Source organism: Eurosta solidaginis, chromosome 1 (genome assembly GCF_040869045.1).
Source record: "Eurosta solidaginis isolate ZX-2024a chromosome 1, ASM4086904v1, whole genome shotgun sequence".
Lineage (NCBI taxonomy): Eukaryota > Metazoa > Arthropoda > Insecta > Diptera > Tephritidae > Eurosta > Eurosta solidaginis.
The window spans coordinates 338,574,316-338,590,951 of NC_090319.1; the positions used below are offsets into that span (position 1 = coordinate 338,574,316).

A 16,636-nucleotide genomic window follows, 5' to 3' on the forward strand; every position below is an offset into this window, starting at 1 on the left:
CAAAGTACTAACGAATCAGCTTAGAAATCCAGATAAACATACCGTCTGTCAATACTATCCGTATATATAAAAGTTTCTTCTTGTTACTTTTAATAGCTCTAGTGCTTGCTTTGAAGACTGGCTGGAAATGTATGTTGTTTATCGTGATAACAACGACCGTTTCCTTGGTCGCTATTGTGGCCTGACATCACCTGGCCCCGTTGAAAGCCCCAGAGGAGCAGTGGGTTTACGCATAACATTGCATACGGATCAAGAGAATGTGGCTAGTGGTTTTAAAGCGCGCTATTTCTTCGAAGCTCCCCGTTCTGATGTGGGCGAATGTGGAGGCAACTTTTCAAATCAAGATTCCGGTATTATTACATCTCCTAACTATCCAGCTGGCTATAAGGCGCCAAGTCGTAATATGGCATCAATGGCTTGCAATTGGATAATGACAGCACGTCCTGGTTATAAGCTGTCAATCAACTTTGAGCACTTCTCCATCGAAGGCGATCCAGCACGTAAGTATAATTATCTACCAACTTGGGTGTACGCTTTTTTTGAAAGTGGAGTAAGCCCATTTTTTGAAAAAAAACATCGGCAGTCATTTCTATCAATTTGTTTTTCATATTCTTAGATCGTGGCTGTCCTGCGGCTGTGCTGCGCCTTTGGGTAAATGTCGACTCGGATCAACCGCCATTGGAATTGTGTGGTGAAAAGCCATTAATCGAACAGTGGTATTATATATCCACTGGACAAACTGTTCGTATCAGTTTTACAACCAGCGACAAAACCGTTGGTGCACCGGTAAGTAATATTTCAATTCTTGTCTTTATGGGCCTAAAGCTAAGCTAATAATAAGTAACAAAAATCCTTAATTACAAGGCGCGATGTAACTTCGAGGGGATTAGGGCTGAACTTCTCTTTCAAATAGTGATACTTTTCTATGTTTCCTCCGAATTGCCGGGTTTCGACCTACGTGATTTATGCTGACTCCGAACGGTACCTGCATCAGGTGAATTTTCGCTGAGAAACGCTTGATTTTTTATTCTAGTTAAAAAAAAATGTTTTTAAAGTTTTGGATGTTGCTTTTCCCGAGACCTTCCCTATGTTAGACGATCACGTTACGATGGCGGCCGCTGTATTAAGTTAGATGACTTTGTTTGACAGGGAATAAAAGCTAGTGGCTCAGATACTTTCAATGTCATGTCTTAATATATCAGATTTTATAATGATTTCGCGCGATATACCTACGAGGAGATTGAGGTCGAACTGCTCTTCCAGTTTTTGGCTTGCTGTGTTTCAGTTGCTGGCACGAAAGGCATCTGCCAAGGCAAACTAATTTGGCCGAGAAGCTTTTTATAGCAGAAATATATTCGAACCCCTGCCGATAGAAGAAGATTGAAATTAAACTGAATAGAAAATTCGAAATGCTGCTCTGTCACAGTGACACTGGTATCTTGACAGCTTTCCTTCCTTACGATATCCACCAATAAGTTTCCGGGCAGAAGAAAGCTCTATTGACTACCTGCTCCGCGTGGTATCAGCTTTCAATTATCTAATTGGACTTTCGCAGCCAAAGTTACTTCCGGCTGAGTTTCCACCTGCTGCTACACATTCACACACCTAACTAACCTTCAAACAGTGAGAACGCATATATATGCAGCAGTTAAAGGTTTCGTCTACAGGAAGCACCGCAGACACCAGCCCTAGAATCATCAACCCAGTTATCTAGATCAGTAATGTTTGAGTAATGTTTAAGTATATATCTCAGCCTTCCACTTCGTCATATCAACTGCATGTAACCATCTCTTATTCACAAGTATTACCTTTCTATATCATCGTTGGTAATTCATTCATCATTTCTCAGTGGGTGTCCTAGGATACAGAAGGAACATTATTCTGTTAACATACTTTGGGACAGCGATAAGCTGTAGACCGTCGATAGGTATCTTGCTGCTTCGGGTCCAGTAAGGATTAGTATGGATATTAACCTGGGTTGATTTGTATGGACGAAAGTTAACCGATATCGCGCTCATTTTCTGAGAAATGCGTAAACATACCAATCCTGGTTCACTCACGCCATAAGTGATGGAATCCACTAGGCGCTCAACATCTCCAAGTCCATCGGCCAATACTGTATATCCATTAGAATGGGTGGATTTATTAACCGATATCGCGCCATCGATCATGAAAAAGGTCATGAAAAAACCTTAAAAATCAAAGTCGAAAAAAGTCATAAAAATCAAATTTCGCACGCTCGAAAATTATTTTTTTGGGTATGCGTAGTGGAACTTTTTTTCCTGAGCCCAAATCCTATCGAAAAATCGATGGTGAGTAGAAAGTGACGCCGCTTTCAAAGAAAGTAACCAGGCGATATATATTCAGGAGGTTTCATCGAAGAGTTTTTTGAAAGCATTCTACACATAATCGGAAGATCGGAAAAGCGCCTCGTCTAGGCTAGTGGTCCGATTATGCACTTTCTTCGATAATTGGAGGTCGCCTCATTTCATGATTTTAGTTCAAAGACATCTTATTTCGAAACACGTCATTAAGGGCATTATTATGTATTGCAAATGATAGCTCAGAGGAACGAATCGTATTTTAGCAATTTTGTCTATAATTTTTGTTCTGGAACCAGCCCAATTATCTGGGGAGAGATTTATAATAGACTCCTTGAGCTTTTGTTTCTGTGAACTTGAGTCACTTTAACGACAGACATGCCTACACCGGGAATATTTTAAGCAACTTAAGTCGCTGACTCTTTACAATATTACGGTTTTATTTTCCTGCAGAATGAGTATTTCTTATATAGCACTTTTTTCCCTTCTTCAATATTGTGACGAATATTTCCATCACTATAAATAAAATAAATGTAGGGCGCGATATCCTCCGAAAAGATTTTAGGCCGAGATTCTCTTCCAATTTCCGTGTGCTCCTTTTAAATTTTTCTACAAATTGGGGGGACGGGACCTACTTATTTTATGCCGACTCCGAACGGCATCTACAAGGCATATGAGTTTTCACTGGGAGCTTTTTATGGCAGAAATACACTCGGAGTACTTGCCAAACACTGCCGAGGGGCGACTCCGCTTAGAAAAATTTTCTTCTAATTGAAAAAAAAATTGTTTCTAAAATTTTGATGTTGCTTTGCCCGGGCGTGAACCCAGGATCTTCACTGTGATAGGCGGAGCACGCTACCATCACACCACGGCGGCCGCCATCACTATGCTGTTAGTAAATAATCACAACATCAAATACAGTAAGCAACCAAACTTATATCATGCACACACATAACTATGTACACACAAACACATGTAGTCATCAGCCGAAGTTGTTATTCACTCATATAGCTCAATTACCAAGCAGGAGATACAACAGTTCTAGAAGTTGAAACGTCTACACCTTAGGAGAAATATGCAAACGAGGCAACAGAGAGTATAAAAGCAGCGAAAGCTGAGGAATGACTAATCAGTTTGATTTAAACACGCTATTAGTTGTGAAGTGAAGTAGAATTGTGAAGTAATCCCAAAGTAATCTAAAAAAACCAGTTTGCAATACCGAATATTGGAGTTATTTATTCGACAGTTTAGCGATTCGAACATTAGCAGAAGGTGCATAATAACCAGGATTTCCCTAAATTCGTTAAAATATCCATTTTTTTTTAGCTATCGTTATCACAATTACCAATGGAATAGCTCTTTAGCTTCAGCCATTTGTTGCCTATAGTAATAAGTAAAACTAAGATGTCTACTATTTCAGGGCTTCCGTATTGTATGGACTGAAATACAAGACTCAGGTCCTGGACCTCCATCCATTGGACTACTCTGCGAATCAACATACCATTTCCAATGCGAAGTGGGCTACTGCATTTCCGATAAACTACGCTGCGATGGCGTCAAAAATTGTGGTCCCGGTGATGATAGTGACGAATTGCACTGTGAGTCGTGAGTGAGTCGAACGGTTCAGTTCATTTTTTCTTATTTATCTTTATTTAAATTTAAGTTTTTTATATTTTTTTCTTAAGTTTATAATTTCAGTTGATTTACGACCTTTGATTTGATTCTAAACAAAAGACAGATGGAAGTTAATGGTTTATGTAGAACTACAAAACATATTTTGACATATATACCTATCGCTAAAAATAAATAGTAAACAATAGATGTCTGATATAACTATTAAATAAATTAAACAATAAAATATATTCAATTTTTAAAATACATTTAACTATTCATTAATAAACATGATTTAATACATCAAAAAGATGATCTATAATTCACATTTAACTTACTCATATTCATTTAAAATCAGAAACAAAATTAATCTCATTGTATTGTACAATAAATGTATTTTTATTGTGCAATAAATGTTCATAATAAATGTTAATGGAACAAAACAAAATTCGAAATAAACTGTAACAAATTATATAAATTGGAACTTTTTTATTGGATTTGATTCAGCTACTATTAATATTAATTTAATATTTTCATTAGGGGGACTCGCTTGGTCTTGCAAACTGTGCGTGAATTGCACGGCATGTAAAATCTTAACAGCAATATATGTACGCGCAAAAAATGAAATGCAATCCGTGCAATTAATAATATGTTCAAACGTATGTATACTTTCTAATGTTTGCAAATCCTGCTTCGATGGTATTCCTCTCATTTAGCTCACGAAAAGATAGAGAAATTGTGTTTATAATTTTTCGTCGTATGGTTATTTTTTGTCAATTTTTTAACACTTCGTACTGATGCATATTTTGTCGTAAGATAAAAACATTTCGTGCACTCCGTGCACCTTGCAAGACAAAGCGCATCACCCTATAATATTACTTACATATTTGTTTTTTTCTGGAAGAATACTAATTATTCAACATCAGTTCATTTACATTTGGTTTATCTTTAATTTTCGTATACATTCGTTAAACTGAAATCTTGAACCCGACGACACTTATCTAAATCTTATAAAAACTATTAAATATATTTTATCTTTCAAATAATATTTAAATAATATTCTCTAACAAAAATTATCAATATTTATGCATAACAAGCTACGGTTATTGTTATTTATTAAAAATAGGAATACACCTTTAACTTAAACTGACACATTAGAGTGGAGTGTTAGTGCATGAAAAAATTCATATTGGCATATGTATGCTACTAATCGTATATATGTTGGCTATCGTATCGCAATTATTGACAGATTGTAATAGATTCACTGAATATGTTATGGAAAAAATGGCAGATATGCCACTTTTCGTTAAAAAACATTTTAAATGCTCTGGGGATAAAAAGTGTGTTCGGGGATTTGATTTGATATGAATGGGTTTTGAAATAAATTGGCCAAATTCGGAAAAATATCTGCTTAAATGACATTTGGTCCAACCTTATAGTGGCCAGACGTTTAATGTTTAAGGGTTTCCAGACTTCCGGGCATGTCAACACAAAACCACAAAAAAAGCACAGCCTTAAGCTTTGAAGATCAAGTTAAGCTGTTAAGCTCCGGTGTTTGGGAGTAACGCGAATCGTTGATGCCCAGATGTTTCAGCAAAAGCTTGAAACCATGTCCTAGTTATTCGAAGGCTTCCGATGACTTGTACTCTCAACTTGCAGCATATACATATGACTTGATTAAATAAGCAACTGATAATTTGTATTATATTCAACACTTTTTCCGGCAAGATTCCCGAGTTCTTAGGCGCGCCGAAGACTTTCAATAATTTTTCAAACTAGCAAAAATGTAAAAAATTTGTTTTATTGTTGAGATGATATCACGAAATGTCATAATATGTTTAACTGTGAGTGACAGCCGACAACCGGCAATAGAATTACCTTCTTTCTTATACTATAGTTAGATGTATTGAAATGGGATGTTTCTGCAGAAGCCGTTTTTAGTGAACTCCATAGGTTATCCGTATTAGGGATATACTGTCTAATTACAGTCCCACCTGGAGAGTGAGAGACATTCAATCTTAGGAGGGACAAAGTAGTTTTTTCATTGATGCTGGCCAGATCTGACAAGGCAGCCTGCAATTCGGTTCCTGGGCTGGGTACTGTAAGCGAGACAGCGAATGTTTTACCACCAAGTTCAAGGGATGTAACTTCCATATATATTGTGGCGAACATTAGCATTTCCATACATCACTATGCTGTTACTAAATAAATTCAGAACAGTAAAGCAAGCAGTCACACATATGTGTATGTAAACAGTGCAGCTAGCAGAAAAGAGAATATTTCACATACAAACATGTAGGCAGCAGCTAAGAGCAGAAGCTATTACTCACACATACACATGCATATAACTAGAGGACAAACGTGAATATCAGATATACAAGAAGAAATAATAAAGCAGCTGTTCGCAAAAAGGGTAGACCTTAGCATATATATGCGAACGAGACAATAGAGAGTATAAAAGCAGCGCAAGCTGAGGGATAAGTAATCAGTTTGATCTTAACACGCTATAAGTGAAGTACGCGAGTAGTTAGTATGTGAAGTACTAGTACTATTACAGTAGAGTTGTAAATAACGAACATTTAGCTCTACTGAATATTTTAGTTATTTATTTGACAGTTCAGCGATTCGAACTATAACAGAAGCTGCAGAATAATGAGGAATTCCCCAAAATCCGGTACAATATGTAGATATTCACCACAAAAGTCAAAAGTCGGTACTTTATAACATCATAAGATGGTAGCGCCATGGCTGTAACCCATCATACCAATAAAATGAAAGACAAAGCGATGGAGTGCAACATCATCCTATCTCATCTGCCAGTGCGAAAACGCCCTGAGATTGTTTCCAAAAACATTGTATTTAAGAATTTGTTGTAAAATCGCCCCAGATTTTGTCAAAATATATTGAATTTAAGCTCAGAAGGGCGTTTTTTGAAACTAACTCTCAAACTCAAAAATTTGCTGAGCAAATGTGTTTTCGAAACGGCAGCCAAGATAGAATAATATTTCACTCAGCAGTCGATATATGAAAACCAAATTATGATATCACTCATATGTTAACAAATAAACAATATTACTAGGCGAAACACAGAATTCGGCCAATAATTATTTAACAAAAAATTGTGAAAACCACTTGTTGTTCATTAGTAAACTTTGCAATACTTTTCAATCGTGATTCAAAATATTATAAAGTATAAAATGTGTATGTTTTTCAAAAGAATCGAGGGAATAAAATGGGTTTGCTTTTGAGCAACACTAAAAAAGCACTACTTTCCCGCATAGAAAAAACAAAACTTGCAGAAAATTTCAAAAATTTAATACAAAATTTTACATTTTTTTCAAGCACAAAAAAATACTACAAGAATCACGTTAAGTTTACCAAAATATATATTTAACGAAAATAATCTCAAAGTAAATAATTTCGAGACTACTTTTCCACAGTTAATGTAGCATTCCCACCAACTTTCGTGGATATTAAAGATGTCAAGTTTTCCAAGTCACTTATTGGGAAGAGCCTCATGTATAGAAGAAGTTAACACTCCACTCTCTCTAAAAAAAACTAAAAATATTGCATTAAAAAATTTATCATAAAAAATATATTTTAAGCTTAACCTATTACATTACATGCTAACTAACTACCAGATGAATTAATTACGAATTAGGTAGAATTGCCCAAAGCCAGTGAGATATTTGTCTTGTTTTTGGTTTGTAATACATGAATGCATAAAATATGCTTGTCATCCTTTAAACGTTTACTTTCATCAATATTGCACACTTATGCTACATTTCTTTCAAAATTGACTTTATGAACTCAGTGCATATCTTCCACATTTTTCACATTGGATACCATTGTAAAAAATTTTGAAAGTGTTTCTTTTCGTATGGCACGTCGATATTTTCTATTATAATTTTTATATAGATTAGTCGGAAAAAGTAGACGTACTGTAAGTCGAAATAAACCCTTAGACAATCTATTACATTTCACAGTGTTTTCATTTCTAAAAGCCTGCATCTAATATTTATATAATTTGGCAATAGAATCCTGCGACAAAGTTCAATGGCCTGTTTCACAGTTCGAGCTTAATCAATATTTTGAGTACTGTCTGCTTTCACAAAAGAAAAACTTTAGCGCAGGAAAATGAAAATGCTTTTTCGCCATAAGTTTTTTAATTTTTTCAATTAATTTAACGAATTTTTTATTAATGACGATTTTTGTTTATGGTGCATTTTTTGTCTGGAGCTAAATGTCCCGGTACTTAGAGTGCTGACTCTTTTCATAACTATAATGCAAATAGATCTGAAATAATAGCCTTTTTTAAGCTCTAACAAATTTTCCAATCCAGCTCTTGGGATAAAAGTGCCTTCAACGATGCAAAAGAACACATTTTTCGAAAGTCACCCTATCATATGAGGAGTTTCATATCAAAATGCAATACGTGCACTTAGAATTTTTCCACGTTTTGATGTTTTCAAATTTTCCTTTTCAATATCTACACGTCAGTTCGTAAAATATAAGCAATTTAATATAAACCATGTTTTTAATGAATCAAATTTTGAAGAGAAATTTGATCATTGTGTAGTTTTACAAGTAAGATATGTATCAGCTGTTCGATCACAGCTGCGCTTACCTGACCATAATGCTTGTTCAAAGGCGAATCCATACCAGGTGGTGGCAAAGCGAATTCAACCAATTCGCCGCGCAGAAGAATGCCAAATCAAAAGAAAATTTTCATTGATTTCGATTAACTGACTAATTGTAGTACCAGGCGTTGTATGGAAATTAATCAAGAAGAGGCAATCAGATGTTGGGATAACAACACCTGGTACTATATTCGCCTTGGCTTGTTCTATCTCCTGTTTTTTGGAGGCTGTCGGCAGCGTTGTACTACTTTGGTACAAAATAGTGTAGTTCCTGCTGTGTAGTAGTGTGTGGAGTACCAATAGTACTGTTTTTCGCGGATAACTTTTCAACGAATGAAAAATTTTTACATCCGTGTTTGGATTCTTAATGCGTCTTTGGATATTCTATTACTCGACAAATTTTGTAAAATTTTCAGTAGGCCTAATATGATGCGCCACATATTTCATAAATAATTTGTACAAAAAAATTTACCATCACAGCAACCCTTATCTGAAATTACGCTCCTTATTCCGCTAATAAATACATCCGTGCATCGATTCCGATGGCAGCAAACCCAGTAGTTTTGACACTTCGTTCAGTGTCAAAAGCTGGTTCAACCACTATCCACACTGTGTTGACACTTCGGTCAGTGTCAAACGGCAGTGCGGTAGAAAGAGAAGGAAATAAACGTATCTTATTTGTAAACATATAAAATGAATTTGATCATTCCAAAATATATTATTACAGTCAGCGCTGCAAAATGTTACTGAATTGATTTATTATGGTTAACAAATAATTTTTGTTTTTAGTTTTTATCATCATACGAGTAAAAATTTATACATCTATTTCTAAGCAACTTAAGCCGTAATCCTAGATTTTTCAATATTCTAAGTGTTTAGTTTTGCTATCGTTTTTACTCATTCAAACTTCTGTCTTTCTTCTTTTTGGTATTTTCCTATATTTCTTGTTCATCTCTTTCTTCTCTTGCTCATGTCAATTTTATCAACCTCTTTGTCTTACGCTTTCACTTTGAGAAAAAAAAAAAATATATATATACATACTTATTTTTGTTGTATGTTACTTGCTTTTTATTTTTATCAACTTTTCTTCCTGTCTCTAATGCCTTCCTCCATACTAATACACTCAGGCGACGGAAATACACCTCTGATGCCATCATTAATACAAATCATTGGTTTAGCAATTGGTGTCTTGCGTTTCAGAAAATTTTAAAAATTTCTTGTGACACCATAACCTGACTTTTCTACAAAGTCATATCGTAACGATATCTTTTTACTTCTTGCCTAATCAGTATAAACACAAATTTTACTCTATGAAAGCGAAAACGTAATATGTACTTAAGGTTAGAGTATAACTTGTTGACATTTGCAAAAAGTCTATAAGAAAGCAAATTTTATCGCTTTTACATAAAACGTCTTTGATTCAGAAACACGTGAGTCTTCAAATACTACAACTTTAAAACAAATCTTTAAGCATATTCTTTTTTAGATCATTATTAAATACATACTAACAGATTTCTATAATTAGGAAGAAAACTATATAAACACAAATATACAAATCCATAGAAATGTATGATAACCCGTTAGTGCCATTTCCATTTTAAGTCATTCATTTATAAATATTCCACACCATCATCCCTGCTTTCGTGATATTTAGTGAGAGTGTTTTTATTGCCTGATGCTATAAGTACATGTGTCCAGTTTTCCAGTGAGAGTTAAATTTAAGTTTACGGTTAAGTTACATACATAGTTCTCCAGATTCCTTGTTATTCGAAGAACATATAAGCTTTTTCGTACCCAGATTATTTATCGATTTTATATGCATACATACATACATCTATATGGTTCTACTTAGAAAAATTTAAGCTTTTCAATGCCTTTCAATAAAATCGTTTTTGGTGTATGATTTATTATTTTTGTAGATTCTACGTCGAATCATGAATCAATGACTAGAGGTATGTTCTCCAATGACACTCCCAAATGAAAAATCTGGACGGGTTGCTTTTACGTAGTAAGGAAAACGGCAAATAATGAAACACCTTCAGCGGAAATTGTAGTAGAAAAGTAACTTTATTAGTATATTAGTAGTGATAATAAATTTGTAAATGCAAACAGGTTTTGGGGGACATAATTAATTTTCTACTAAATATTTCGTGCATTGTTAAGCGAGTTATGTTGGTTTGGTCATTTATTCAGAACTTATTTGAAGAATGTTATACGTTAGAACTTTTTTCAAAAATACACTATCTCAAATTTTGTTTCAGAAACCCTCTATATGAGCATAAGTTCAATGCTTTTTGACATACGAGGGAGTTAGGGAAATGCATTCTGGGATGAGGCGTTCTTCAATCTTTGTGACAAATCCTGAAATGGGAAATTTTTGAAAAATATTTTAAGATAGGACGACTTAAGCTTTTGTGAGGTCATGCTGCACAGGGAGTATTCACCTTTTATTCTGAAATTTCGGAAATCTTAAGTTAAGTATTCATCGAAGTGTTCCGGATAACCCGTTACTTTAGAATATTCGGAACACGTTAGTTTGATACTTCCAAATATAAGCCGATTCCACAAATTCTTAAATGGAGATGGATGTTCCGAACATACGGAATGAATAAATTAACATGAGTACATTTCGTTATGGCATCTCAATTATTTACTAATGACATGTGTACGTGATCGATTTAACGATGGATTTTGAATTGGTTTAGGTTTCGTATGTTCATAGGTTTACAAAAGTACACGATTCCTTTGTGTGCGTACTTTTCATAAAATTATATATGATCTATTAGGCAGAATTAACAAATTGATTATAAAATTTAAAAAAATTTCTTAGGAATTATGAAGTTCAGTGCCAACGGTTATTTGTGAACTGCTTGCTTCCTCTTTCTACTACTAATATTTTTCGACAAATCGCAAAGGAACAACACAGTTAACGGATGTCAATTCTATTTGGGAGCAAAAGGGCTACAATATTCAAAAAAACAATTGTCAGTCGAGCAAACCTCTTGTGATTGAATCATGCCTTTAATATTTTAAAAATTTAAAATAATTGAAGTTTCACAGTAAATGATGAATGAGTGCATACCCGTATATTTTAGCTGTGTTTTTTTTTACATCTACATACATATATGCTTAAATTTTATAAGGACTGCTAAGCGTTAAACTTTATCTACACTTCTGAAATTGCTGCGCAGAAAATTAGTACTCCTAAATTTCAATACGCATTATACTCAGATGCAACTGAAATATGTGTCTCTGTTTCACCTCTACACTACCTCTATGTATTACCTCTACAAATGGTGTGTGTCCACTATTCACCACAACCGATTCAGCTATAGGTTATGCATAGATATACCACAGAGGTTTGTATCTCCGCTTTTCGGTACAACATGTTCTTTAGCTAGTTATTTAACCACTGCCGCTAGATAGGTCTCCTAAATATTATCTAACTGAGGACAAGCATTTTTTTTTACCCGAAAACGTAGACGTATATACGTGTAAAAAAGTACTGGTTTTGTTAGTTTATTGTAAAAAATATGCTACGCAAGTTTGCAGTGCAATAATGCTAGACCACAAGTTTTTTAAATGGATTATTATTGGTTGAACTATCGAAATGGCCCTTATATCATTTACTTCGCGATCCATAGTATATATTCACATCAGTATAACTTCAAAGATTTGGATAGTTTGGGTTGTTTAGCTACTGTCGGGGTGAAAAGCGCTGGTAAAAAGCAATCAAGAATCTTGGAAAGGTTCCGCCATCCATCATGCGCAATTATCACCATTTATTATTTGAGTCTAGTGATAGTGGTTGAACTGCTAAAATGAACCCATAGAGGATGAATATGTTCCAAGTAGTAATCACTGAAGCCCTTATTTTACTGAGTTTTAGTGCACTAACACCAATTCTGGTTTTGATTTTAATTTGATTGATAGATATTAAACTTCTTTCTCGCGTTTTAAAGCATTCCATAATTAAAAGAATACGACTTATGTGTAAAGGGTGCGTTATTTTTTTTTAAACCTGAATAATCGGGTCGTCATCCACGAATTTTCAGATCATTAGAGCTGACACTTTATCACACTTGCACTGCTCAAATACTAAGGTCAAATACTAAGGACATGCTTTTAAAATTTAAATGCATGCATTTAAAACTTTATTATTGCTTTTAAATTAAGCTGGCTCTTCGTAATTTTTGTTGATTCCTTTTTTCTTTTATTGTTTTTGTATATTTTTATATTTATCTGTTTTTATACTTAACGAAATTTTTTTAAGGGCTCTGGGGGCTGCTCTTGCAAACTCTAACTCACGCTTACTCATAAAATTTTTGGAAAATCACATATTTAAAGAAATATAAAAATTTTTAACGGTGTAATGGCGTTAAGGGAAAGTTACGGGTCTAGGAAATGTTTTCTTTTGCTAAAATATACGCGAAAATTTATTGACTGGTATTCACATTAAAATCTTCATGTTTGTAAGAAAATATATCACAATACCTCATATGTAAAATAAAATGTTTCAAAACCAGACGTGTATAAAAGTTTCTATTTTTGTATATTTTGAAACTTTTTTAGTTTTATTTCAAAACAAACTTAATATTTTAAACTTAAAGTGAAATCTAGAAAAATAAAAAAATAAAGTAGTTAAATATTTCAAAAAGTGCTTAATCCGATTAAGGGTTTACAATATAGGCTCAGATTTCTAACCGCGTAATAAAAAAAACATTATTTTTTATTACATTTCCCTTAAAGTTACTCACAAAATACATATAATTTCTAATTAAGGAGAAATTATCCACTTAATTTTAGTTAAGTGCGTTTTTAACTAGTTCTTATGTACAAAGAGTTGAGGTTCTGGGTATGTTTTCTCGTTTTGGAAAACGAGCCTTACCGAAACTAGCATTAAAAATTACATTTTCATTTGGCACTTACATTTTCTGGATAAATGTATGTATGTATGTTCGATGCACAAATTCAAAATACGAAGGACATAGAACTTTACAACAGTTCGTTAAAAAAATTTCTTCAGAACATGGAAAATGGGAATCATTTTCCGCCTTAGATATTTTTTCAAAAATTTAGTTTACGATTCTTTCAATAAAGGAGAAATTTTCAATGTTTATAAAACATATTTCCTTAATTATAGAAAAAAATCTGATTGTTTTGTGGAAAAAAATTCCAATGGCAAAATATCATTCCTATTTTATAGAAAAGAAAGTTTGTTAAGTATTGATAATGTTGGCGATTCTTAATATACGCATTTAAGTTATCTTTCACAACCAGCTCTGAGGAATAGCCACGTACAAAGTTCTATGTCATTCGGCACTACTGCACTAACTATTTCATTCATCAAAAGTTTTTAACAATTTATGCTGATCCCGTCGCACTTACATATCTTCTTAAGCTTAGTATTCAGGTTTAAAGAAAAATAAAATGTATTGATCAAGAAACACTCAAGTGAATTTGTGTTTAAGAAAAATTACATACAAAATTCTTGCAAAAAAATATCAATTTTATACCCTAACTGCGATTATGATGTAAACAACAAAGCTGCCAACAGTAACGCAATCAGCCAAAAGAAACATTGGGATAATTTTAGGGCGGACTGTTTTGCGATTTTTCCCGAAAGAAATAACACCAGTAAAATCAACATACCAAGGGTAATTTTTATTTGTAGTTTGGTTTTTCAGCCACCCACAGATCGACGAACATGATCAAGATGATGATTTGAATTGATTTAGCCCTGAGCGGATTTATTTACATAAATTGCTTTCTGATTAAAACTGTGTCGGAACCGACCGGATAGGACCACTATAGCATATGTTTCTTGGCGAACTCTCTCACCTCTGATCGATCCCCCTTAACTAAATAAATTTTAGGCGCTTACGAGCCGATTATGTTTAGTAGCTTGGCTAGGCTGATCAGACCTAGGTAAAAATCAGAAAAATTCTATTAGGATTGAGATTTTGCGAGGTTATCGACATTCAAAATACAAGAACACGCCACTTTCGTACTACCCAAAAAGATGCCTGTTTTTGTACGGAACTACGAAAACTGAAAACAGTTTAATATCTCCTATCGCCCTAACACCCCAACTTATAGCGCTTTTCAACTAGACAAATATCTCAGGGGATATTAATGCATTTATTCGAGAAATAGAGCTTAATTAAGATTCATTTTCATATTGAGTATGACATTTTTTCAAAAGGACGCAAAACTACAACAGCGGACTTAGTTCATAGTGTCAATCACATGCCATGCAAATATATCAATATCTTTTCTCAAAATGTTTCTGGCCTTAGAAGCAAGACCGAAAATGTGCGCCTATTTAGTTCTTTACTGGAGTCATCATTGAGACTTGGCTGAATAGTAATTTCTTAGATGCTGAATTTTTTGATCCTAAGCTTTATCATGTTTTCCGTAAGGATAGATATGCAACAAAGACTGGCCTAAATAGAGGAGGTGGTGTGCTGATTGCCGCCCGGGTCGGTCTCCAGGCCTCGCTTATTTCTTTAACTGTTAGTGACACGCTTCTTGATCAACTTTGTGTGCGGATTCATGGCTCTCTGGGCCAACTGTTCATTTGTGCTTCATACATTCCGCCGTCCAGCCCAGAAAGTATTTATAAGGCTCATGTAAATAATATCTTAAATCTTAAGCGAAGTTCAGGAGAAACGCAGCTATGTGTTCTGGGGGATTTTAATTTAAGTAATGTTAGCTGGATCTCTCTTGAAAACAATCTCTATTTAACTCCTACTAATATTAACAGCTCTTATGAATCGTATCTTATTGATAATTGTGGAGGGGTTGGTTTATCTCAAATTAACAGTTTCCATAATTCTTTACATCGCACTCTTAATTTAATTTTTGTAACTAATAATATTAGTTTTGTTATCTCGGAACCTGCGTCTTCAATTTCGCCACCAAACTTGCATCACCTGCCCTTAAAGCTTGAAATTCAGTTCTTTGAGTATTTCTGTATTCCTACATCAAATATGAAAAAATCGTTCAATTTTCGAAGATGTGATTTTAATCGTTTAAATTCTGCTTTACGTGGAGTTGATTGGGATGCTATGCTTGGCGAAAGTGAAGTTGGAAAGTCTTTCAATGTATTTAAAAATGAAATTCATAAGATTTGCGAAAAAATCGTGCCGATATATAAAAATAAAATTTACAAATCTCCCTGGCACAATAGTGCGCTCAAACATCTAAAAAATTTGAGAAACAAGTTCTTTAAAAAATATAAGTTTACTAATCATCGTCGATTTTATGATTTGTTTATTGTTTATAAGAAAAAATTTAACAATCTTAATAAGTCTTTATATGCTAAGTACGTCAGAAATTTTGAGGTAAACATCAAGAGCAATCCGAAGAACTTTTGGAATTACATTAACTCCATGAAGAGCGTATCTAGCATACCGAAATCAGTAACCTACAATAATATTACTGCCAACTCTGTTAATGATGCTGCTAATCTCTTTGCTGACTTCTTCTCGGCGAATTTTATCACAGATAATGATTTAACTGTGGAAGATACAGATAACATACACAAGTTAATTAAGTCTCCCTCTGCTAATAATTTTGGGTCACTTACTCTCACTGAGGCAGACATAATTGAGGGGATTATAAAACTTAAAAATTCCTCCAGAACTGATATTGATAATCTTTCAGTTATTCTATTGAAAAATTGTCCTTCTCTAGTACGACCCTTAATGATTATATTCAATAAATCATTGGAATCGGGTATTTTTATTGATGACTGGAAACAAGCATCCGTCACTCCCATTTTTAAGTCTGGCAACAAAAGTAACTGTTCTAATTACAGGCCTATTTCCAAATTGTCTACAACTTCGAAGCTATTTGAATGTGTTGTCAATGACAAGCTTTACTTTAGCATTAAACACCTGATTTGCGCCAATCAACATGGTTTTGTTCCGGCCAGATCCACATTAACGAACCTCGCTGTCTTTTCTGAGGATTGCTACGCGGCATTTAGGCGGGGTTTTCAGGTTGATACAATATACCTTGACTTCTCCAAAGCATTCGATAAAATTTCTCATAAAATTT

The 16,636-nt window shown here is 34.1% G+C and overlaps 1 protein-coding gene across 9 annotated transcripts in view; it reads left to right on the plus strand.

Annotated features, from left to right (window-relative positions):
- Positions 1-16,636, plus strand: part of LOC137237929 (uncharacterized) — a 636,630-nt gene that overhangs the window by 590,776 nt on the left and 29,218 nt on the right. For 6 of the 9 annotated variants that reach the window (XM_067762311.1, XM_067762314.1, XM_067762308.1 and 3 more), the window contains 3 exons: positions 97-500; positions 617-786; positions 3,742-3,919. In XM_067762311.1, the coding sequence (XP_067618412.1) occupies positions 97-500; positions 617-786; positions 3,742-3,919 (752 nt within the window). Of the gene's footprint in view, positions 1-96; positions 501-616; positions 787-3,741; positions 3,927-9,699; positions 10,003-16,636 lie in introns of all 9 variants that reach the window. The other 3 variants (XR_010949056.1, XR_010949055.1, XR_010949057.1) reach the window with 2 other exon arrangements.